The sequence below is a fragment of the Phocoena phocoena genome, chromosome 10, assembly GCF_963924675.1.
Source record: "Phocoena phocoena chromosome 10, mPhoPho1.1, whole genome shotgun sequence".
Taxonomy (NCBI): domain Eukaryota; kingdom Metazoa; phylum Chordata; class Mammalia; order Artiodactyla; family Phocoenidae; genus Phocoena; species Phocoena phocoena.
In genome coordinates this window covers 6797639-6824232 of record NC_089228.1, presented here as the reverse complement: position 1 = coordinate 6824232, position 26594 = coordinate 6797639, and the positions used below count along the sequence as shown (strand labels likewise).

Sequence of the window (26594 nt, the reverse complement as noted above, 5' to 3'; positions counted from 1 at the left end):
GCCTGAGGGGAATAGCGGACTCATTTTTTAAAATTAAACTTTTATTTTATATTGGAGTATAGTTGATGTTTAACATTGTGTTTGTGTTAGGGGTACAGCAACATTATTCATTTATACACATACATATAATCTATTGTTTTTTGGATTCTTTTCTCATATAGGTTATTACAGTGGGCTGTGCTATAGAGTATTTCCTTGTTGATTATTTATTTTATGTATATTAGTGTGTAGATGTTCATCCCAACGTCCTAATTGATCTCTTCTCTCCAGCTTTTTTATTTGGTAATCATAATTTTTTTCCCTAAATCTTTGAGTCTGTTTCTTTATTTCTTGTATTGCTAAGGAAAATTAAAAAACAGAAACAAAAGTCATCCCTATACCACAGGAAGCAGTGCAATGGGGGTGACATTGGTTGGGAAGGTGTAGAACATGGGGGAGTAGGGGCCGGTACCCACAGCTCTGGGTGAGTCGGAAACGTGTTTGCTATGTGACCTTGGGAAGTCACTTAATTCATGTGAACATCAGTTTTGTCCTGCTTAAGGGGTTTTTTTGTGAAAATGAACTGAAGTTATATCAAATTCATGTAAGAAGTATTTAGAACAGTGCCTGGTGCACAGCAAGACTGGTGGCTCTTTGGATAATTGAATGTCTACTATGTGCAGGTGTCCTCACGGGAGATACTGTGTTCAATCTTGACAGTGACCTGGGGAGGTGGGTGTTTTACATGGGAGGAGCCTGAGAAGTTCAGTGTCGTGGGCTGGACCAGACAGCTGGTGTTCAGATTCAGGTGTGAGCCTGAAGCCCTCAGCTTTCCACCCCACCATGCTGCCTGGGGCAGGTGAGAGAGCCTGACCAGAGTGGGCGCTTAACCTCTGTTTCTGGAGTGAATGACCTAGGCAAGTGGGAGAGAAGAAGGCTTGTGTGTCCCTTGAGAAAGGAGTAAGGCCTTGTCTTTGTGGGCGAGCATCAGGTGACCAGCATTCCCCCCAGGGCCTGGCCCCCATCCTCCCCAGAGCCCTGTCTGGCTGCTTCTCCAGCAGGTCGGGAGCTGGTTTCTTGGGCCCTTTGACCATGTTTGAGTCTTGGTGCCTCCGCTGGGTGTTGAGAAGAGGGCGGTGGGCCTGGCTAGTGATGATCAGGGTTGCACCCCTACTAAGCTTTAGAGCTGGGACGTGCCTCAGCTCCAGGCCCGCGTGTGGGTCTCTGCATCAGAACGAGTGTCTGGCTCATGGAGGCGGACTTCTGCTTCCTCTCTCCCTCCACCCAAGTAGTTCACCTGCTCTCCAATACCTTAGATTCCTCTAGTGAGGGTAATGCCTTTCAAAGTGTGATTACCACTTAGAGGCAGATGCTTTCAGAAGAAAGGGCTCGGTGAGCTATGCCACTGCACGGTCAGGTAGTAAGGTGTGTGGTCATGCATTTCTTTTTTTTGGCTTGTGGGATCCTCGAGCTCACGGCAGCCCAGCTCTTGGAACTCTCACACCTCCCTGAGAGAAGCCCCATTTTTCAGATGAGGAAACTGCGGGGGAGCAGGGCAGGGACCATCTCCAACAGGGCTGGACTCCAGTCCTCGCTTCTGGGTGGTGGTGATGACTCTGCTCAGCTTGGTCTTTCTTAATGTGCGGGCCTTTCTCCCCTCGCCCAGCCAGGTTCTGAGAGGGAGCAGAGTGCCCTGGGGGCAGGAGAGCCGGGACCTGGTGCTGCCACAGGTGACCACACACAGATTGGCCTTACGCAGATCACTGAGCGACCCCCTGCTCACGGCTGCCTCTCACAGGGGCTTGAGGATTAACTGAGGTGATGGGTGTGAAATCCTTTGTAACCTGTCAAGTACCGTGCAGGTGACAACTGTTTTTTGTACCCTGGCCAGCCTTTGCCACGTCAGATGTTCGCGGACGAGGAGCGCATCAACCACGTGGGGGATTCCTTACGTGCCCGCAGCGGCTCATCCCACAGGATGCCCAGGTGGTGACTCCTAAGGGCTCGGTGGGTTGTCTGTGTAGACGTTCTAGCGTTTCAGAGGAGGAGCTCACTTCCGGCTGGGCTCGGGCTGGGAGGGTAGGAAGGGCTCCGTGATCCAGGCGGTGGAAGTGGAGCAGGGCTTTGAAGGGAGGGCACCGCTGCAGGCAGAGGGGCAGGAGCGGAGGGGAACAGCAGGCGTGGGTGCAGACTGTTTGTGGCCCCAGTGAGAAGGCTGGCTGCTCGGAGGAGGGTGGCAATGGGGCGGGTTTTAAGAAAAGGCCTAGAAGGAGGTACGGGGTTGGGATAAGCACAGTTTGGAAGCTGGGGGCCCAAGGAGTTTGGGCCTGATCTGGAAGAGGGAGGCCACTGAAGGCTTTTGAGCAGAGGAGTGACAGGACACGACCTTAAAGACCTGGGAGGCTGCACCGTTATTTCACGGGGAGAAAACCTGAATGCCACAGGGACCACACTTTCCCCAAAGCCACGCAGCCCTGAGTGGCAGTGCCCGGACGCCTAGCCAGGCTCCTGAGCACGACGGGCTGGGGCAGGGGAGCCAGCAGAACGCTGGTCATCCGATGACCGCCTGACTGAGATGGTCGTCAGGGGGCACTGGACCCTTGTGGAGACTCTAGGGACAGTGGGTGCCCGGGAGGGGCTAGACTGAGCCCCTCAGTAGAATGTGGGGACTGAGTACCTCCTGCTGGAAAATTTCTCACCACCAGTGCACTAGGGCGGGGGCCGGAATCCTCCCGCAGTCCCAGCAGAGTGTAAGTGTGTCACCTGGAGGCCTTCGCCCTTGTGGGCCACCTGAGCTGATGCCTTTTGGCCTCGGGGCTCAGAAGGGCTGAAGGTGGAGCAGGTGGGGAGATGCTAGAGAAGGCCTGCAGCTTTTTCAGAGCGTGGCCCGCCCTTCCCCCCCCCGCCCCCCAAAACCCCAAACGGACTATGGTGACCAGGCTCCACTGAGATGTGAGGCCTCCTTCAGTCCCGGCCCTGGAGACAGGAACTGCCAGTGTTGATCTTAGATAACACCCCGCAGGCAAACACCCACGGGCTGCTGCGTTCCCTTCCGGAGCAGAAAGGTGGCCTGCGGGCTGGAAAGCACCCGAAGCACATCCCGCAGAGCGGAGGCTGGTTGGGGGAGGAAGGAAGGATGCCGGAGCCACTGAGGGAGGGGGAGGCGGCACCCAGAAAGTACCTCGCTGCCCACCCCCGGCTGTGGACGGGGTGCAGGCTGGGGTGGGGACGCATGCAGACCTGAGCCCAGAGGCCTTTGAGGAGGACTGTGTGGCTCGGGGTGGGGAGGATTGACTTGCCTCAGCGCGTGTTTCCCCTCCTTTGAATGTGGATAATGCCAAGGCCAGTCTGTCCATCTGTCTTCTTCTCTGAACCTTCCTCTGGATTGTTTGCTGGTTGGTGGTTTCCTTCCCACAGCAGGGCCTTGAGGGCCCGGCCTCATCCGCAGATAAGGGCGCATCATCACCGAATTAACTGCTGTATGTCAGTGGTGTCTGAGAACAAATTGTGTACACAGTCCACAGTCATGCTGTTTGTGCTGTTAAGTAGCTGGCTGATCAGGGAGTTTTTTCATGAATTTGGCCAAACCTTGGTCTGAATGAGGCAGATTCTGGGGTAATAGGAACGGGTTTCATTTTTTGAGATAGATAGGGCTCTTTGGCGGGGCTTATTTTTTTCTCCTCGTTCTGGCTTCCATAACTTGTAGAACAGCGTGGATCACTAGAAGTATCATGCCATTCATGCCATTACCAATTCCTTAGGAGTCCCATTAAAAAACGAAAAAGAAACAGATAAAATCCATTTTAATAATATACTGTAATATATTCAAAATACTATCAATTTGACATGTAATCAGTGTTATAAATGATTTAGATATTTGGCACTGGTTTTCTTTTTACTAAATTTTCAAAATCCATTGTGTATTATATTCTCACAGCACGTTTCAGTTCAGACCAGCCACATTTCCAGTGCTCAGTAGCTCTTGTGGCTCACGGCTACTGCACTGGACGAGCTCTAGATCATCATGGGTGTCACTCTTACAACTTCCACATCCGGAGCCCAGTGCTGTCTCATCCCTCCTGCTCCAAACACAACCTCTCCCACTGGGGCTTCCCTGTTCTCCTGCCATTGTGGGGCTGGAGCCCCCAGTATTGGTCTCCTGTCTTCAGTCTTTCTCTCCACCAGCTTTTGCCCTCAGCGTTAAAATATGCCCAGGTCTCTCTAATCCTGGAAGGGTCTATTGATGCCTTCTTGCCCTCATGGTACCGTGTCCAGGCAGAAGTTCCTGTCCCTGTATCCTGTCCCTTATGGGTACTGGCTCCTCCACACTCTGTAGCTTGACTCCCTGCACCGCCCGCCAACCACTGTGCTGAAACTGTTCTCAGAACTACAGGTAGCGCAGTCTAGGGATGGCTAAGCGCCCTTGGATCTCAGGATGAGGCCTGTAGGGTCATCTAATCTCACCGCTGGGCGCAGGTTTGTGCTGGGCTGCAGTGGATGCATAGGGGAAGTGGTAAGAAAGCAGCCTTTTTTATGTCTCATCTTTGGATTCTGATCCAGTAAGTCTGCAGTGGGGCGTGAGAATCTGTATTTCTCAGATACTGAACAAGTATCTCAGGCACTTCCTTTCTGATTATAAAATAATGTTTCCAGTAGAAATTTTGGCCATATGTAAGATAAACTCTCTCTCCATGTATATTTGAACTTCTTATTCTGGAAAATTTCAACCTTAAAATGAAAGCAGAGAGAGTAATACAATGAGTCTCCACAAGCATTCATCATCAGTTTCAACATTTATTAACATCTTGCTTCGTGTATTTATCCCCTATACTCTTTTTCCTTTGGGAGGAATATTCTAAAAGCAAACCTCAGCAATCATGTAATTGCAGCCTTAAAATCTTCAGTGTGTAACTTTAACTGATAAAACACACTCTCTTACCCTACAACGACCCCCTTACCTCAACCTGATTCTTTTTCTATTGTTCCTTTCTACATTTATTACCATTTTTTCCTTCAATTATTTTATCACCTTGATATCCAGTTTGTACAGGAAAGGCAAGAAAAATACATCATTTTTTTCTACTTACTAATGTTCAAAATAAGGACAGTCTCTAGATCCATCCACGTCTCTACAAATGACCCAATTTCATTCCTTTTTCTGGCTAATATTCCATTGTATATATGCACCACATCTTCTTTATCTATTCACCTGTCGATGGGCATTTAGGTTGCTTCCATGTCCTGGCTAATGTAAATAGTGCTGCAATGAACATTGGGGTGCGTGTGTCATTTTGAATTACTGTTTTCTCTGGTTATCTGCCCAGGAGTGGGATTGCTGGGTCATATGGTAATTCTAGTTTTAGTTTTCTAAGGACCCTCCATACTGTTCTCCATAGTGGCTGTATCAATTTACATTCACACCAACAGTGCGAGAGGGTTCCCTTTAGTCCACACCCTGTCCAGCATTTGTTGTTTGTAGATTGTCTGATAATACCCATTCTAACTGGTGTGAGGTGATAACCTCATTGTAGTTTTGATTTGCATTTCTCTAATAATTAGTGATGTTGAGCACCTTTTCATATACTTCTTGGCCATCTGTATGTCTTCTATGGAGAAATGTCTATTTAGGTCTGCTCATTTTTTGACTGGGTTTTGATTGTGGAGCACAGGCTCCGGACGCGCAGGCTCAGCGGCCATTGGTCATGGGCCCAGCCGCTCCGCGGCATGTGGGATCTTCCCGGACTGGGGCACGGACCTGTGTCCCCTGCATCGGTAGGCGGACTCTCAACCACTGCGCCACCACGGAAGCCCTGTTTATTTTTTTAATATTGAGCTGCATGACCTGTTTATATATTTTGGAGATTAATCCTTTGTCTGTTGGTTCGTTTGCAAATATTTTCTCCCATTCTGAGGGTTGTCTTTTGGTTTTGTTTGTAGTTTCATTTGCTTTGCAAAAGCTTTGAAGTTTCATTAGGTCCTATTTGTTTATTTTTGTTTTTATTTCCATTTCTCTAGGAGGTGGGTCAAAAAAGATCTTGCTGTGATTTATGTCAAAGAGTGTTCTTCCTATGTTTTCCTCTAAGAGTTTTATGGTGTCTGGTCTTACAGTTAGGTCTGTCATCCATTTTGAGTTTATTTTTGTGTATGGTGTCAGGGAGTGTTCTGATTTCATTCTTTTTTTTGTGTGTGTGTGGTACGCGGGCCTCTCACTGCTGCGGCCTCTCCCGTCGCGGAGCACAGGCTCCGGACGCGCAGGCTCAGTGGCCATGGCTCACGGGCCCAGCCGCTCTGCGGCATGTGGGATCCTCCTGGATCAGGGCATGAACCTGTGTCCCCTGCATCGGCAGGCGGACTCCCAACGACTTCACCACCAGGGAGGCCCTGATTTCATTCTTTTACATGTAGCTGTCCAGTTTTCCCAAACCAGTTATTGAAGAGACTGTCTTTTCTCCATTGTATATCTTTGCCTCGTTTATCATAGATTAGTTGACCATAGCTGTGTGGGTTTATCTCTGGGCTTTCTATCCTTTTCCATTGATCTATATTTTTGTCTTTGTGCCAGTAGCATATTTTCTTGATTACTGTAGCTTTGTAGTATAGTCTGAAGTCAGGGAGTCTGATGCCTCCAGCTCCGTTTTCTTCCCTTAAGATTGCTTTGGCTATTCAGGGTCTTTTGTGTCTCCATACACATTTTAAGATTTTTTTGTTCTAGTTCTGTAAAAAAATGCCACTGGTAATTTGAAAAGGATTGCATTGAATCTGTAGATTGCTTTGGGTAGTATAGTAATTTTCACAGTATTGATTCTTCCAATCCAAGAACATGGTATAATCTGTCCATCTGCTTGTGTCGTCTTTGATTTCTTTCATCAGTGTCTTACAGTTTTCTGAGTACAGGTCTTTTACCTCCTTAGGTAGGTTTATTCCTAGGTATTTTATTTTTTTTGTTGCAGTGGTGAATGGGATTGTTTCCTTAATTTCTCTTTCTGGTCTTGCATTGCTAGTGTCTAGGAATGAGAGAGATTTCTGTGCATTACTTTTGTATCCTGCAACTTTACCAAATTCATTGATGAGCACTAGTAGTTTTCTGGTGGCATCTTTAAGATTATGTATAGTATGATGTCATCTGCAGACAGTCACAGTTTTACCTCTTTTCCAATTTGTATTCTTTTTATTTCTTTTTCTTCCCTGATTGCCGTGGCTAGGGCTTCCAAAATTATGCTAATAGTGGTGAGAGTGGACATCCTTGTCTTGTTCCTGATCTTAGAGTAAATGCTTTCAGTTTTTCACCATTGAGAATGATGTTTGTTGTGTCGTAAATGGGCTTGATTATGTTGAGGTCGGTTTCCTCGTTGCCCACTTTCTGGAGAGTTTTTATCATAAATGGGTGTTGAGTTTTTCAAAAGCTTTTTCTTCTGCATCTATTGAGATGATCATATGTTTTTCTTCTTCAATTTGTTAATATGGTGTATCACGTTGATTGATTTGCATATATTGAAGAATCCTTTCATCCCTGGCATAAACCCCACTTGATCATGGCGTATGACCCGCTTAATGTGTTGTTGGATTCTGTTTGCTAGTATTTTGTTGAGGATTTTTGCATCTATATTCATCAGTGATATTGGTCTGTAATTTTCTTTTTTTGTAGTATCTTTGTCTGGTTTTGGTATCAGGGTGATGGTGGACTCAGAATGAGTTTGGGAGGGTTCCTTCCTCTGCAATTTTTGGGAAGAGTTTGAGAAGGATGGGTGTTAGCTCTTCTCTAAATGTTTTATAGAATTCACCTGTGAAGCCATCTGGTCCTTGACTTTTTTTGTTGGAACATTTTTAATCACAGTTTCAATTTCCTTACTTGTGACTGGTCTGTTCATCTTTTCTGTATCTTCCTGGTTCAGGCTTGGAAGGTTATACCTTCCTTAGAATTTGTCCACTTCTTCCAGGTTGTCCATTTTATTCACTTAGAGTTGCTTGTAGTAGCCTCTTATGATGCTTTGTATTTCTGTGGTGTCTGTTGTAACTTCTCCTTTTTCATTTCTAATTTTATTGATTGGAGTCCTCTCCCTCTATTTCCTGAGGAGTCTGGTTAAAGGTGTATCAATTTTGTTTATCTTGTCAAAGAACCAGCTTTCAGTTTTATTGATCTTTGCTAATGTTTTCTTTGTTTCTATGTCATTTATTTCTGCTCTGGTCTTTATGATTTCTTTCCTTCTACTGACTTTGGGTTTTGTTTGTTCTTCTTTCTCTGGTTCCTTTAGTTGTAGGGTTAGATTGTTTATTTGAGATTTTTCTTGTTTCTTGAGGTCGGCTTGTATTGCTATAAACTTCCCTCTGCGAACTGCTTTTGCTGCATCCCATGTGTTTTCATTGTGATTTGTCTCTAGGTATTTTTTGATTTCCTCTTTGATTTCTTCAGTGATGTCTTGGTTATTTAGTAACGTGTTGTTCAGCCTCCATGTGTTTGTGTTTTTTTACGTTTTTTTCCCCCTGTAATTGAGTTCTAATCTCATAGTATTGAGGTTGGAAAAGATGCTTGATATGATTTCAGTTTTCTTAAAATTACCAAGGCTTGATGTGTGACCCAAGATGTGATGTATCCTGGAGAACGTTCCATGTGCACTTGAGAAGAAATGTAATCTGTTTTTGGATGGAATGTCCTATAAATATGAATGAAATCTGTCTGGTCTTTTGTGTCATTTAAAGCTTGTGTTTCCTTATTAATTTTCTGTCTGGATCATCTGTCCATTGGTGTAAGTGCGGTGTTAAAGTCCCCCACTATTATCATGTTAGTGTCAATTTCCTCTTTTATAGCTGTTAGCAGTTGCCTTATGTATTGAGGTGTTCCTATGTTGGGTGCATATATATTTATAATTATTATATCTTCTTCTTGGATTGATCCCTTGATCATGATGTACTGTCCTTCCTTGTCTCTAGTAACATTCTTTATTTTGAAGTCTTTTTTATCTAATATGAGTATTGCTACTCCAGCTTTCTTTTGATTTCCATTTGCATGGAATATCTTTTTCCATCCCCTCACTGTCAGTCTGTACGTGTCCCTAGGTGTGAAGTGGGTCTCTTGTAGGCAGCATACATGGGTCTTGTTTTTGTAACCATTCAGTCAGCCTGTGTCTTTTGGTAGGAGCATTTAATCCATTCATGTTTAAGGTAATTATCCATATGTATGTTCCCATGACCATTTCCTTAATTGTTGTGGGTTTGTTTTTATAGGTCCTTTTCTTCTCTTGTGTTTCCCACTTAGAGAAGTTCCTTTAGCATTTGCTGTTGAGCTGGTTTGGTGGCACTGAATTCTCTTAGCTTTTGCAGGTCTGTAAAGCTTTTGATTTCTCTGTTGAATCTGAATGAGATACTTGCTGGGTAGAGTAATGTTGGTTGTAGGTTGTTCCCTTTCATCACTTTAATTATATCGTGCCATTCCCTTCTGGCTTGTAGAGTTTCTGCTGAGAAATCAGCTCTTAACCTTATGGGAGTTCCCTTGTATGTTATTTGTCGTTTTTCTCTTGCTGCTTTGAATAATTTTTCTTTGTCTTTAAGTTTTGTCAATTTGATTACTCTGTGTCTTGGCATGTTTCCCCTTGGGTTTGTCCTGCCTGGGACTCTGTGCTTCCTGGACTTGGATGGCTATTTCCTTTCCCATGTTAGGAAAGTTTTCAACTATAATCTCTTCAAATATTTTCTTGGGTCCTTTCTCTCTCTCTTCTCCTTCTGAAAGCCCTACAGTGCGAATGTTGTTGTGTTTAATGTTGTCCCAGAGGTCTCTTAGGCTGTCTTAATTTGTTTTCATTTCTTTTTTCTTTATTCTGTTCCACAGCAGTGAATTCCACCATTCTGTCTTCCAGGTCACTTATTCATTCTTCTGCCTCAGTTATTCTGCTATTGAGTCCTTCTAGTATATTTTCCATTTCAGTTATTGTATTGTTCATCTCTGTTTGTTCCTTAATTCTTCTAGGTCTTTGCTAAACAATTCTTGCATCTTTTCGATCTTTGCCTTCATTCTTTTTTCGAGGTCCTGGATAATCTTCACTCTTGTTCTGCAGTCTTTTTCTGGAAGGTTGGCTGTCTCGACTTCATTTAGTTGTTTTTCTGGGGTTTTATCTTGTTCTTTCATCTGGTACAAAGTCCTTTGCCTTTCCGTTTTTCTATCTTTCTGTGAATGTGGTTTTCCTTCCACAGGCTACAGAACTGTGGTTCTTCTTGTTTCTGCTGTCTGCCCTCTGGTGGATGAGTATATCTAAGAGGCTTGTGCAAGCTTCCTGATGGGAGGGAATGGGGGTGGGTAGAGCTGGGTGTTGGTCTGGTGGGCAGAGCTCAGTAAAAGTTTAATCCGCTTGTCTGCTAATGGGTGGGGCTGGGTTTCCTCCCTGTTGGTTGTTTGGCCTGAGGCGACACAGCACTGGAGCCTATCCAGCTCTTTGGTGGGGCTAATGGCAGACTCTGGGAGGGCTCAGGCCAAGGAGCACTTCCCAGAACTTTTGCTGCTAGTGTCCTTGTCCCCATGGTGAGCCACAGCCACCCCCCCCCCTCGCCTCTGCAGGAGACCCTCCAACACTGGCCAGTAGGTCTGGTTCAGTCTCCTATGGGGTCACTGCTCCTTCCCCTGGGTCCCGATGCACACACTACTTTGTGTGTGCCCTCCAAGAGGGGAGTCTCTGTTTCCCCCAGTTCTGGCAAAGTCCTGCAATCAAATCCTGCTAGCCTTCAGCGTCTGGTTCTCTAGGAATTCCTCCTCCCATTGCCGGACCCCAGGTCGGGAAAGGTGACGTGGGGCTCAGAACCTTCACTCCAGTGTGTGGACTTCTGTGGTGTAAGTGTTCTCCAGTTTGTGAGTCACCCACCCAGCAGTCACGGGATTTGATCGTATTGTGATTGTGCCCCTCCCCCTGTCCCATTGCGGCTTCTCCTTTGTCTTTGGATGTGGGGTATCTTTTTTGGTGAGTTCCAGTGTCTTCCTGTCCTTGATTGTTCAGCAGTTAGTTGTGATTCCGGTGCTCTCGCGACAGGGAGTGAGCTCACATCCTTCTACTCCGCCATCTTGAACCAATCTCATGGATTTTTTTCTTAAAATATAAATGTTTCAATCCATTACAGTTATTTTCTTTTTGATGCTTCCAGAGTTTATTCCTGTGTGCTTTTGACACAACCCTATCGTTTTTAATAGTTTGTTTTCTTTCTGTCTCATTAAGAAATCCTGGCCTCATCCCTGCTTCTGACCTTAATTTGCCATTTCTTTAAGAAGTTTTGGTTTCTTTTAGTGGGAAATAGTTTCTTTTTTACATCTTTATCGGGTATAATTGCTTTACAATGGTGTGTTAGTTTCTGCTTTATAACAAAGTGAATCAGTTATACATATACATATGTTCCCATATCTCTTCCCTCTTGTGTCTCCCTCCTTCCCACCCTCCCTATCCCACCCCTCTAGGTGGTCACAAAGCATTAAGCTGATCTCCCTGTGCCATGCGGCTGCTTCCCACTAGCTATCGATTTTACATTTGGTATTGTATAAATGTCCATGTCACTTTTCCACTTTGTCACAGTTTACCCTTCCCCCTCCCCGGGAAATAGTTTTTAAAGACCACAGTCTGGATGGTAACTACTAGTATTGCTTCTAGGCCTTTTCAGTCCATAGATGATAAAAACATAGTTTTTAGAAGGAGAAAAATAGGTCATGAGTTAATGCTGTTATTTCCAAGTAAAGCTTAAGGTCACAGTGCTTTCACTTCTTCGGTTTTATACTTAAATTCCTTCCTTTATCTTAAAAATCTCGGTTTCTAATTACATTAACAAAATTACTTCTGTCTTGCTGTATCTTACCGTATCAACATAATACTTTCAAAATAAGACTACGACAATTACTACAAACCATAAAACTACTAAACGCAGTCTTAGGAATGAATATACAGTCAAATGAGTTAAATATTTTCTCTGTGTGGTTATGCCATGGGCTTGATATATACCTAACATTCCATCCAGTTGTTTTTTCAGTTTTTAGGGATTTTTTTCCCCTTTACTTGTTAATTATTAAACATTACGTGGTTCCCAAGTCAATGGTATAAGACAAGGTACATGCAGAGACTATTATCTTCCATTCCTGTCCCCTGCATTCTGTTCCTCCTTTCCTCTATAGGTAAGTATTTTTATTGTGATTTTTCTTTTCACCCATGAGTAATTTGGATGTATTGCTTAAATTTCCAAATATTTGAGGATTTTGCAAGTATTCTATTATTGGTTTCTAGGTTACTTCCATTATAGTGTGAGAATATGTTGTAGATAATTTTAATTCTGTTAGATTTGGTAAAGTTTGTTTTAGGGTCCAGAAATTAGTGTGTCTCGATGAGTGTTCCAGATGAATGCGTTTAAGTGTTGCTGGGTAGAATATTCTATGAGTGCCTGTTAGGTCAAATTGATTGCGAGGTTTGTTTACGTATTCTGTAACTTTACTGTTTTCTAGGGTCCTATTTTTTCTGCTACTGAAAGAGGAGTGTTGAGATCTCCAGCTGGAATTGTAACTGACTTCAGTTCTGTGAGTTTTTGTTTCACATATTTTGAAGCTCTATTTTAAGTGCATACATCTTTAGGATTGTTGCCTTCTTGATGAATTGACCCTTTTATTATTATGCCTCTTTGTATCCCTTATAAGTATTTCTTGTTCTAAAGTCTACTTTATCTGAAATTTTTTGTTCTAGAACCAGTTTTTTTTAATATAAATTTATTAATTTATTTATTATTTTTGGCTGCGTTGGGTCTTCATTGCTCCCAGCGGGCTTTGTCTAGTTGTGGCGAGCGGAGGCTACTCTTTGTTGCGGTGCACGGGCTTCTCATCGCAGTGGCTTCTCTCGTTGCGGAGCACGGGCTCTGGGCGTGCGGGCTTCAGTAGTTGTGGCTTATGGGCTCTAGAGCTCAGGATAAGTTGTGGCGCACAGGCTTTGCTGTTCCACGGCCTGTGGGATCTCCGCGGACCAGGTCTCGAATGTGTGTCCCCTGCACTGGCAGGCAGATTGTTAAGCACTGCTTCACCAGGGAAGTCTGATTTGTATAATTTCTAATGAGAAGTTGGCTGTCATTCTTATATTTGTTCCTGTGTATGTAATATGTCTTCTTTTTTTCTGGCTGCTTACATAATTTTTAAGAAAGTTCAGTATTATTATTGTACGTGTATTTTCTTCTGCTTGGGGTTCTTTAATTTCCTAGAATCTGTAGGGTTATAGTTCAAATCCAGCCGAGAAATTTTGGCTGTTTCTCTAAACATTTTTTTCTGTCTCCTTTGGAATCCAACTGACACATATTTGAGACTACTTATACTGGAGTCTCTGTGTTTGTTTTGTTTTGTCTTGTGTGCTTTTCTCCCTGTGCTTCAGTTTGCATAGTTTCTATTGCTGTCTTCACATGTACTGATGTTTCCTGTCAGTGTCTAATGTGCTTTTACTCCCATCCAGGGTATTTTTCACTCCAGATATTGAATTGTTCATTTCTAGAGACTCCATTTGCAACTTTCTCCATTTTTCTTATGTTCATTATCCTTTACATTCGTTTTTTTTTTCTTGCGGTACTCGGGCCTCTCACTGCTGTGGCCTCTCCTGTTGTGGAGCACAGGCTCCGGACGCGCAGGCTCAGCGGCCATGGCTCACAGGCCCAGCTGCTCCGCGGCATGTGGGATCTTCCCGGACCGGGGCACGAACCCGTGTCCCCTGCATCGGCAGGCGGACTCTCAACCACTGCGCCACCAGGGAAGCCCTCCTTTACATTCTTGATCATATTTATAATAGCTGTCTTTAAGGTAGTCATCTGCTAATTCCGTGGTCTCTCTCCTTTCTGAGTCTGTGGCTATTCACTTTTTTCCTCTCCTGGTTATGGGTCATTTGCTTGCTTCTTTGCCTGCCCAGTAATTTTGGATTAGGTGATGGATGCTGTAAATTGTATGCTGTCACATGCTGAATTTTCTTGTTGTTCCTTTAAAGAGTGTTGGGCTTTGATCTGGCAGAAAGTGAAATTATTGGTGGGTCAGTTTGATGCTTTCAAGGCTTGCTTTTAAGGTCCAGAGCAGCCTTTACTCTAGACCTGATTGAAGATACACCATTGACGCATGATCTTTCTTAGGACTCGACCCAGTGCCCTTTGTATCCTGAGGCTGTTGCACTCTGGTTCTTGGGAGCGTGAACTACTCGCCCTCTGTTGAGTTCCAGGAATTGCTTGGCCCACTGCTGTTCGGTCACGAGAGTTTCACCCTTCCCGTAAGCAGGTTAGTACTTGGTCAAAAGTCTAGGAGACCCTCCTGCAGATCCGAGGAGCTGGCTATCTCTGAGCAGCTCGCTCTTCTCTAGTACTCTGCTGTGTAAATGCTACCTTTGCCTTTCTGAACTCTCATCTGTCTTTTTAACTCAGTGAGGCCGCTCTGGATTCGATTTCCCTGCCCTTTCCTGGGAACTGCCTCCAGGAAGAAAGCTGCGGCCATTGTGGCTCCCTTCCCATGCCCACTTTTTCCTCTTCTTCCAAACACTGCTTGTTGTCCTACATCGGAAAGCAGTTGTTTCATGGATTTTGTGTTTTTCTAGTTGTTAATGGCTTGAGGGAAACTCTTGGAGCTGTGAATCCTTCATGTGTGGAAGTGGAAATCTCCCCCTTATGAATGGTTGGCCCTACTCCTTGATGTTTCAGAGTTTGAGGGGCTACCTTAATGGCATCCGGGGGTTTCTTTGGCTATCCTAGCTGCTTTGCTTTTGTGAGAGGATTGAAAATCAGTGTGGCTGCTACTGCCATCTTGCCCTAACTAGAATTCTCTGTATATCTTTTAAATTACCCTTACATTCCTCTCATTTGTGCTTGGCAACTGCCCTGAAGATGGACACAACATGGCACTGCACTTGGTTGGCCTGTTTTGTTGTAACAAATTGGAGGTATTTCCCTTACCCCAGGAATGGCTAACATGTTACCACCCTAAGCATAAACTGTTGACAGTGGTAATTTCATTTACTTCCAGATTATTCGATGGGATGGTGTAAGCTATAAACACAGCCTATGGCCAGGAGCCCAATAAGCTGTCACCAACCCACTGTGAGGCATGGGACCAGTCCCTTCTCATTATTCATTTGTCTATGGCACTGTAAGGAGGACTAGGCCTGCCCTCGGGAGCACGGAGCTTGTTAAGGAAGGCAGATACGTAGAGCTAACTAGAATTCAGTGTAATTTGTGTCCATTGAGAAGCCTGAGCAAAGGTGCTTCCTTGGCCTTTCTTTTCAATCTGAATAATGGAAGGGAAGAAGCATCAATTTGCCTATTGTTCTGGGAAGATAGGATTTTGCAGCATGCTTTGGGAGGACTAGTGGGCCAAGGCCTCTCTATCCTCACTTGAACCAATGTAGTTGCACTTTTTCCAATTTTATATGTTATGATGTAAGATTTATTTCGCAACAGGGATTCTGCTGCTGAAAAATGGACAAAGAACAGGCCCAAGAGGGGTCCACACTTAGCTGTGCACAGAACCTCCTGCAGTGAGCGGCCTGACCTTTCATCGGTGTGTGCACACATGAAGGCCCGGCGTGAGCTCCACTCCTCGATTACGGCTGAGGAGCCCCAGCACCAGGTCCCGGATTCCAGCCTTGAGAGTTCTGAGCTGAGAAAGATCAGGATGCCAATGGTGGCTTTAGCACCTGGCGGTGGACGGCCCAGGGCAGCTCTTGACCTTCTTGCCGGTTTCCTCAGCAGTAAGTTGGGGGTTTGTTCCTACAGAGGTTTGCTGTGCTGCTTCACGTGTGAAAGGTCCAAGTTCATGCCATTCATACAGGTCTCAGCTACTGCCGTGACCTGCTGTTTCAATTCAGGGTCCCAGGGCCTCCCCTTGGATGTGATCCTTGTTTTAGTGTCGGTGAGCCACTCCTTCCACTGACTGGGCAGAAACCCAGGTGAATTGGGCCTGCTTTCCTCTTCAGTCTTGTAAACTCTTGGGATATGGTTCATACTCCCCTGTATGTGCAGGGCAGACTTTATTAGCCTCAGGATAAGTAGCAGAGCTGGGGGCTGCAGTCCCATCCCTGAAGGCCAAGTGTAGCTTTGTATGGTGCCTTCAGCATAAGAGTCACAAGGACTTACACGGTGACAGATCAGCTCTGTGGGCAGGACTCAGCTAGGCCCATAGGGACCTGGGTCTTGGTAATGCTGTTCTAGGACACTAACCAGCAAGAGGTAAAACGAGCTTTGTAGGGAGGGGTTAGAAAAATGCAGGAAGAACTATAAGCAGTACAAGTTTATTTAATTACTTTGGAAACAATTCCCCACCCCCCCAAATGATGCCGGAACCTAAAAGGTACATAAAAATGACCAACAATATCTTAAAATAATAGAGCTGACGGTTGTTTTTCCCTCAGAACAAGTGTGTGTTCAGCTGGACAGTAAATTTACAAACCATATCAAATCATGTTAAGGCAGATGATAATCTGGGTGCATTTCTTAACAACTCCCAGGAAAGTGATCTTGTGGGAGCTGGGTGTTCCTCCTCCCAGCTGTGTGGTCAGTTGGCCCACGAAGGGGCAGTCCTGGAGGCAGCAGGTAGAGAGAAGGCTGTGCCTGTCTTGTCACTGCTCGTTCTGCTGACCCTCTGTGACTGAAGTGGACACAGAACCCTGGCCCTTGTTGACATCACTGATGCACACCCACTGCCCGTCAACTGACTCCTTCCACAGGGTCACCTGCAAGCCAGTACACACATCATTACAGGTATGTATCCCTGCCCATACCTCCCTGGGTTCTCTAAAGAGGGCAAAGATCTCCAGCAAGAGCTACAGCTCAGTCTTGTGGGTAAACTTACTTTGGTTCCCCCCACTGAAATCCCACCAAAATGGAAGTAAAGGAAAAAGTATCCACACAGAGTAAGAAAGGAGGAGTATGGAGAGTGATGTCATGAAGATGGTGACACAACTTGTTCACGGCTTCACTTTCCCTCCAAAGAAGAACTAACAGCTATTCATAGAGACACACCAGTGAACAAATCCTACAGCACAGCAGTGAGGCTGAAGTGTCCTGCACTGTGGACACTGAGACCGACTGCGTTTGAAGGTAAGAAGGGGCCACATGTTGATCCCAGCATCCCTTCCAGGGGCTGGCACAGTACCCCGGGGAGCAGCCTCCCCTGAGGCTCTGGCCCCTCCAGTGACATCCAGCACCTGTTCCCCCCTCCCACTGCATCGTGCTCATACTCTGGTTTTGCTCCACCAGGATTGCAGCTGAATCTGTGAGGCCCAGCTGCTGAGAATCAGACTGTGACCAGAGAGGGCTTCCAACAACCAGCACGCAGATCTCCACAGCCTGAGTCCCTACCTGCAGGGCCCAAGTGAGTCTGTTCTGACAGGGAAGCTGGGGCACAGGTAGGCTTCAGTCCAGACCACAAACAAAGCATTAGTAACCTTAAAGCTGCTTCCCTGGAAAGCACACCAGTCCATAGCTGCACTTGCTACTGAGTACAGCCTTTGGACTGCCCAACCAGCGAAGCCACATAGCCGGTCAACAACCCTGCTTAAGGTAACACGGGAATAGAAAGCACTGCCAGTGGCATTCACTGTCTGCATAGCAAATCCGGTGGCCTCACCTGATCAGGAATTCAGTGCACACTCTTGACTCTTCAGCTCCCCCCAAAATAAGCCATGCATTCTCTGGGTCCCATTCTGCTGGGTACTGCCAGGGCAAGGAAGGTAATTCTAGCCTCACCTACTGCTGAGTCGAGTAGCCAGTCCTGACTGTCTAGCAAGCCTGACCAGAGAATCCAGGCAGCTGTGAAGCCGATGCTCCAGCCTCACTAGTGCAGGGAAAGAAACTAGCTGTCCTATCTACCTGATCTCAGCCAGTGGCATATTCAGAGTTGAAAAAAGTGCCTCAACCCAAAACAGAACTTAACAGCAGGTCCTTTCACCTAAGAACACTCACAGGAGAGAAAGCCAGAAACCCAAATTGAGCTGACTCTGCACACTTCCAGAGGTACAATGAATTCTTCGAACTGTCAAGAAGCCCACTTCCAATCTCCTGCATGCCTATAAACTAACAATGAAAAATCAGAGAAATTAAGCAAAGACTCCCATTTACCACTCAAACAAAAAGAATAAAATACCCAGGAATAAACCTACCTAAGGAGGCAACAGACCTGTATGCAGAAAACTATAAAAGACACTGATGAAAGAAATTAAAGATGATGATACCAACAGATGGAGAGATATAACCATGTTCTTGGATTGGAAGAATCAATATTGTGAAAATGACTCTACTACCCAAAGCAATCTACAGGTTCAATGCAATCCCTATCAAACTACCAATGGCATTTTTCACAGAACTAGAACAAAAAATTTCACAATTTGTATGAAAACACAAAAGACCCTGAATAGCCAAAGCAATCTTGAGAAAGAAAAACAGAGCTGGAGGAATCAGGCTCCCCGACTTCAAAGTATACTACAAAGCTGCAGTAAGCAAGAGAGTATGGTACTGGTACAAAATCAACTGTACAGGACAGAAAGCCCAGAGATAAACCCACGCACCTATGGTCAGCTAATGTATGACAAAGGAGGCAAAGGATGTACAATGGGGAAAAGACAGTCTCTTCAATAAGTGGGCTGGGAAAACTGGACAGCTTTATGTAAAAGAAGGAAATTAGAACACTTCCTAACACCATACACAAAAAGAAACTCAAAATGGATTAAAGACCTAAATGTAAGGCCAGACACTATCAAACTCTTAGAGGAAAACAAGGCAGAACACTCTATGACATAAATCACAGTAAGATCTTTTTTGACCCACCTCCTAGAGTAATGGAAATAAAAACAAACAATGGGACCTAATGAAACTTAAGACCTTGCACAGCAAATCAAACCATAAACAAGACGAAAAGACAACCCTCAGAATGGGAGAAAATATTTGCAAATGAAACAGACAAAAGATTAATCTCCAAAATATACATGCAGCTCAGTATCAAGTACATGCAGCTCAATATCAAGAAAACAACCTAATCCAAATATGGGTGGAAAATCTAAATACACATTTTTCCGAAGAAGACATACAGAATGCCAAAAAACAAAAGATGCTCAACATCACTAATCATTAGAGACATCAAACTCCAACAAGCTATCACCTCACACCTGTCAGAACGGCCATCATCAAAAAGTCTGCAAACAATAAATGCTGGAGAGGCCAAGGAGAAAAGGGAACCCTCCTACACCACTGGGGGGAATGTAAATTTGTAGAGCCACTATGGAGAACACTACAGAGGTTCCTTAAACCACCACAAACAGAGCTACCATATGATCCAGCAAGCCCACTGCTGGGCACACATCTGCAGATAACCATACTTGGAAAGCCAACACTTGTACATTCACTGACTACACCAAGACCTACAACACTCAAGGTTCGGAAGCAACCACAATCTCCATCCACAGGCGGATGGAGAGAACATGTGGTACATATATACAATGGACTGAACACTCAGGCATAAAAAAGAATGAAATAATGCCATTGGCAGCAAGGTGGAGGGACCTAGAGATCATACTAAGTGAAGCAAGTCAGAGAAGAACAGATATGATTTCACGAAGAGGTGGAATCTAAAAATTGATAGGCATGAACTAACGTACAAAACAGAAACAGACTCACAGACGTAGAAAAGAAACTTAGGGTTACCAAGGGGGAAAGTATGGGGGGAGGGACAAATGCCATGGTTGGGATTAACCTGTACACACTAATATTTATAAAATGGATAATCAACAAGGACCTTCTGTGGAGCACAAGGAACTCTACTCAACGATCTGTCACAACCAATAGGGGAACAGAGTCCGAGAGAGAACAGATATATGTATCTGCATAACTGAAACACGTCACTGTACACCGGAAACAAAAACAACACTGTAAATGTACAACACTCCAAACTAAAATCAGAAGTAAAACGAAAATACAATAAAAAGAGAAAAATGCCTCCTCTATTCCATGTTGGCTTGGGGAACCTGGGCTACTATCACACCCCTGGAGCCTGGGCAGCCAGCAACACAAGGCTGGAGTGTTCTGGGCCTGAGGGAGCTGGGGAGGATGTACCAGCAAATGAGCCCCCCTTGGACCTGGAGTGTCTGGTCCCCTGGGGATGTCACCACAATCTCCAGATCCAGGCAGACCGCCCCCCCTCCCCACAGCTAAAGCCAACCTAGTGCACCCAGAGAATGGTGGACCCTCTGGCCGGGAAGAGCTCTGAATAGTCTCCTAGCCTCCACGTCTGCTGGTGGTGGCCTTCCCACCTTCAGCTGCCTTCATTAGGGTCACCCCACCCATGTAGGACAGCACCCTCAGCACTGGGGTTTTGCAGGGGTTAGGACCTGTCTGGGAAGGGGGAAATGAAGTAATGAGATACAAGCCCTTGGGTGTTTGTGCTGACACATTCCACTAATTCACAACCCAGGAACACGACGTCCCCTTAGGCTGTACATGCAGGTGTAACCAGAGCTGGGCATGAAAAAATCCTGCCGCCTTTTGGCCGTTTCCAGTAACAACTTTAAAGCAGGTGCTCAGGGGAACTTCATATTCTCAAAGCCTGTGAGCCTGTAAAGACCCCTGCCGTCACGAAATGCCCAGGAGCAGGTAATAGGAAAGGAATTCAAAACAGGGCCCAGTTTTAGGAGGCCAATTTCCAGAGGTACATTTTACTCATAGTGTTAAAAAGAGGCACATGAAAAGATGCTGAGCATTCCTAATGTTAGAGAATTGGAAATCAAAACGGCAAGGAGGCACCATGAACAAAAAGTCTACAAACAATACATGTAGCAGAGGGCATGGAGGAAAGGGAGCCCTCCTATGTTTTTGGTGGGACTGCCATCTGGTAATAACTACTATGGAGAAAAGAATGGAGGTTCCTCAAACAGTAAACACATAGCTACCATATAATTCAGCAGTCCCACTCCTTGCCACATATGTAGATAAAAGTATAACTGGAAAAAGTACATGCACCCCTATGTTCATAGCAGCACTATTTAGAATAGGCAAGACATGGAAACAACCTAAACGCCCACTGACAGAAGAATGGGTAAAGAATATGTGCTACATATATACAATGGAATATTATTATAAAAAAGAACAATATAATGTCACTTCTACCAACACGGGCGGACGCAGATATTATATCAAGTGATGTAAGTCATGATGAGAAAGACAAATACCATATGATATCACTTACATGTGAAACAAAATATGACAAATTATCTATGAAACAGACTCCAAGACTTAGAGAACAGACTTCTGGCTGCCAAGCTAGATGGGGGGTGTGGGAGTGATCTATTGGGAGTCTGGGATTAGGAAATGCAAAGTAGTGTATATAGAATGCACAAACAACAAGGTCCTACTGTACAGTACATGGCAATATATTCAATATCATGTGATAAACCGTAATGGAAAGGAGTACGAAGAAGAATATATATATATGTGTAAATGAATCACTTTGCTGTAAAGCAGAAATTAATACAACATTGTAAATAAACCATACTTCAATAAAACAAACTAAAAAAAATTAAAAATAGACCTGCCATATGATCCAGCAATTCCACTTCTGGGTAATAAATCCAAAGGAAATGAAACACTAACTTTTGAGGATATGGGGAGGGGGAAGGGTGAGCTGTGACAGGGCAAGAGAGAGGCATGGACATATATACACTAACAAACGTAAGGTAGATAGCTAGTGGGAAGCAGCCGCATGGCACAGGGATATCGGGCTCGGTGCTTTGTGACCACCTAGAGGGGTGGGATAGGGAGGGTGGGAGGGAGGGACAGGCAAGAGGGAAGAGATGTGGGGACATATGTATATGTGTAACTAATTCACTTTGTTGTAAAGCAGAAACTAACACACCATTGTAAAGCAGTTATACCCCAATAAAGATGTTAAAAACAAAAAAACCCCAAAAAACGAAAAAACCCACTAACTTGAAAAGACATTTGAGTCCCCAAGTTCATAACAGCAGTATTTACAATTAGCAATACATGGAAACAACCTAACTGACCATCAACAGAGGGGTGAATAATTAAGTTGTATTTATATATAACTATACACACACATAAAATGGAGTATTATTAAGCCATAGAAAACAAAGAATATTTGATATTTGTGACAACATATATGGACCCTGAGGGCATTATGCTCAGTGAAAAGAGTAAGACAGTGAAAGGCAACTGTGCTATCTCCCTTGGATGTGTAATCTAAAAACAAAACCAAACAGAAAGGTGTCAGATTCACGATGACCAGAGGCAGTGTGTGGGGGAGGGGGAATAGGAGGAAGGTGGTCAAAACTCGATTTGCATGACAAACTTCCAGTTGCATGATAAACAAGTACTGGTATGTAATGTACAGCATGATGACTACAGCTAACACATGTATAATATATATGAAAACTGTTGAGAGTAGATCCTAAGAGGTAACATCACAAGGAAAGTAATTTTTTTCTCTATTATATCTATATGAGATGATGGATGCTAACTAAATTTATAGCGGTAATCATTTAACAGTACATGCAAGTCAAAACCATTATGCTGTACACTGTTAACTTATACAGTGATGTATATCAATTATATCACTAAAACTGGAAGAAAAGATTAAACGAAAAGCATATGAATAACAGTAACTGAGGGGCAATGCTGTGAATAATGATGTAACATGAAATATTGGCAATAATAATAATGTAAACATGGATGCCGTTTAACCAAATTGACAGAGCTCCAGTGAGAGGTTATGGGGTGTTAGAGTGGTTCTCAAAATGTGGTCCCAGACCAGAGTATGTGGAGCATCTGGGAACTTGTTAAAAACGCAAATTTTGGGGTCCCAGCCCAGATCCACTGGTTCAGAAGCTCTAGGGGTGGGGTGGGTAATCTGTTTTAACAAGTTTAGCAATGCTAAAGTTTGAGAACCATGGTAGAGGAAGACAACAGATTAATAGGTATGTTATTTATACACTGAAGTAAACGGCAGAAGCAGCAGCTACAAGCTGAAAAGGTTTGCCTCCGTACAGGGAAAATTAGACTGCATTAAAAAAAAAATCATAGGGACTTCCCTGGTGGCGCAGTGGTTGGGAATCTGCCTGCCAGTGCAGGGGACACGGGTTCGAGCCCTGGCCTGGGAGGATCCCACATGCTGCGGAGCAACTAAGCACGTGCGCCACAACTACTGAGCCTGTGCTCTACAGCCCGGGAGCCACAACTACTGAGCCCACATGCCTAAAGCCCATGCTCCGCAACAAGAGAAGCCACCGCAATAAGAAGTCCACGCACCGCAACGAAGACTAGCCCCCCGCTCGCCGCAATGAAGACCAAAGGCAGCCAAAAAACAAACAACCAAATAAAAACTACCTAAAGCTATGTACATTAACTTGATAAAAAAAATGATTCTAAGAACTGCTGCCTTAGGGATAGACTTTATTCACTAAACATGCACTGTGTAGAATGGTCTGAAGTGAAATCATACTAAGTCCTTCAGCGAAGGAATGCTATAAAGACAGCAATAGCGCTGAGCTCTTTGTGGGAAACACGCTTGTAAGGAAGAGCAAGAAGCACAGAAGACAGCAGACCCCAAAACGTGGAACGTACAACCAGGTACTTGCCCATTGATTTGTAAACACTACTGAGGGCAGTCAGGGTACAGTGGCCTGTCCTGGGTGCTACCAGACCTGGGTACTAGTCCTGATATTGGCACTCACTAGAAATAGGGTTGGATTAGCTATCCTTTGAGGGTCATTCCAGCTCACATTCTATGGCTTTCAGATAGGGCTTGATGGATCTTTCTGGGACCACTGAACCCAAAAGGGACCCTAGGCTGGGTAAAAGCTGTCTGCAGAGGGTCTCGAAGAGATATTACTTGCACACCCACATGCATTGCAGCATTATTCACAATAGCCAAAAGGTGGAAGCGCCCCAGTGTCTATTAACAGAGAATGGATAAATAACATGTGGCACAATGGAATATCATTCAGCTTTCAAAAGGAAGAAACTATGACATACGCTACAACACAGGCGAGCTACAACACAGATGACGACACTACGCCAAGTGCAGATCAAAACTACAATGAGGTAGGTGTGAGGTACCACTTCGCACCAATCAGAATGGCCACCATCAAAAAGGCTACAAATAACAAATGCTGGAGAGGGCGTGGAGAGAAGGGAACCCTCCTACACTGACAGTGGGAACGTAAACTGGTGCAGCCACTATGGAAAACAGTATGGACGTTCCTCAAAAACCTAAAAACAGAGCTACCAATATGATCCAGCAATCCCACTCCTGGGCATATATCCAGAGAAAGCTCTAATTCAGAAAGATACATGCCCCCTATGTTCACAGCAGCACTATTTACAAGAGCTAAGAGTTGGAAACAACCTAAATGTCCACTGACAGATGAACGGATAAAGAAGATGTGAAACACATGCAACGGAATATTACTCAGGCATAAAAAAGATCAATGCTATCTGCAGCAATGTGGACGGGCCTAGAGAGCATCATATCAAGTGAAGTGAGCCAGAAAGAGAACGACAGGTACCACGTGATATCGCTTGTATGTGGAATCTAAAATATGACACGGACTTATCTATGAAAGAGACTCCGAGACATGCAGAACAGACTTCTGGTTGCCAAGGTGGATGGGGGGTGCAGGATGGATGGACTGGGAGTTTGGGATTAGCAGATGCAAACTGTTATATATAGAATGGATAAACAACAAGGTCCTACTATATAGCACAGGAAACTATTCAATATCCTGTAATAAATCATAATGGAAGGAAATATAAAAAAGAATGTGGATACACATAACTGAATCACTTTGCTGTACAGCAGAAATTAACACATTTTAAATCAACTATACTTCAATAATAAAAAAAAAGACACTGCTGAGACTGGTTCAAGATGGCAGAGTACAGGGACGTGCGCTCACTCCCAACAGCGAGAGCACCAGAGTCACAGCAGACTGCTGAACAGTCATCGACAGAAGACACTGGAACTCACCAAAAAAGATACCCCCCAGGCAAGGACAAAGGAGAAGCCACAATGAGATGGTAGGAGGGGCGCAATCCCAATACAATCAAATCCCGTAACTGCTGGGTGGTGACTCATAAACTGGAGGACACTTATACCACAGAAGTCCACCCACTGGAGTGAAGGTTCTAAGCCCCATGTCAGGCTTCCCAACCACAGGATACGGCAACAGGAGGAGAAATTCCTAGAGAATCAGACATTGAAGCCTAGTGGGATTTGATTGCAGGACCTTCACAGGACTGGGGGGAACAGAAACGCGACTCCTGGAGGGCACACACAAAGCAGTGTGTGCATGGAGACACAGGGGAAGGAGCAGTGACCCCAGGGGAGACTGAACCAGACCTACCTGCTAGTGTTGGAGGGTCTCCTGCAGAGGCAGGGGGAGGGTGTGGCTCACCATGGGGACAAGGACACTGGCAGCAGAAGTTCTGGGAAGTACTCCTTGGTGTGAGCCCTCCCAGAGTCGGCCATTAGCCCCACCAAAGAGCTGAGTAGGCCCCAGTGCTGGGTCGCTTCAGGCCAAACAACCAACAGGGAGGGAACTCAGCCCCACCCATCAGCAAAAAGGTGGATTAAAGTTTTACTGAGCTCTGCCTGCCAGGGAAACACCCAGCTCTAACCCCCCTTCCATCAGGAAGTTTGCACAAGCCTCTTAGATAGACTCATCCACCAGAGGGCAGACAGCAGAAGCAAGAAGAACTACAATTCCGCAACCTAGGGAAGGAAAACCACATTCACAGAAAGATAGACAAGATGAAAAGGCAGAGGACTTTGTACCAGATGAAGGAACAAGATAAAACCCCAGAAAAACAACTAAGTGAAGTGGAGATAGGCAACCTTCCAGAAAAAGAATTCAGAATAATGATAGTGAAGATGATCCAGGACCTCGGAAAAACAATGGAGGCAAAGATCGAGAAGATGCAAGAAAATTTTTAACAAAGACCTAGAAGAATTAAAGAACAAAAAGAGATGAAAAATACAATAACTGAAATGAAAAATACACTAGAAGGACTCAATAGTAGAATAATTGAGGCAGAAGAACGGATAAGTGACCTGGAAGACAGAATGGTGGAATTCACTGCTGTAGAACAGAATAAAGAAAAAAGAATGAAAAGAATTGAAGACAGCCTAAGAGACCTCTGGGACAACATTAAACACAACAACATTCGCATGATAGGGGTCCCAGAAGGAGAAGAGAGAGAGAGAAAGGACCCGAGAAAATATTTGAAGAGATTGTAGTAAAAACTTCCCTAACATGGGAAAGGAAATAGCCACCCAAGTCCAGGAAGCACAGAAAGTCCCAGGCAGGACAAACCCAAGGAGAAACACGTGGAGACACATAGTAATCAAATTGGCAAAAATTAAAGACAAAGAAAAATTACTGAAAGCAGCAAGGGAAAAACGACAAATAATATGCAAGGGAACTCCCATAAGGTTAACAGCGATTTCTCGGCAGAAACTCTACAAGCCAGAAGGGAGTGGCATGACATATTTAAAGTGATGCAAAGGAAGAACCTACAACCAAGATTACTCTACCCGGCAAGGATCTCATTCAGATTCGATGGAGAAATCAAAAGCTTTACAGACAAGCCAA

At 44.6% G+C, this 26594-nt stretch overlaps 1 protein-coding gene across 1 annotated transcript in view; it reads right to left on the bottom strand.

The window, feature by feature from the left end:
- Positions 1-16213: 16213 nt before the first annotated feature.
- SEC13 (SEC13 homolog, nuclear pore and COPII coat complex component) overlaps positions 16214-26594 on the bottom strand; it is a 52553-nt gene continuing 42172 nt past the window's right edge. Inside the window, exon 9 of the mRNA XM_065885231.1 lies at positions 16214-16670. Within this exon, the coding sequence (XP_065741303.1) occupies positions 16557-16670 (114 nt within the window). The 3' untranslated portion in view covers positions 16214-16556. The remainder of the gene's footprint in view (positions 16671-26594) is intronic.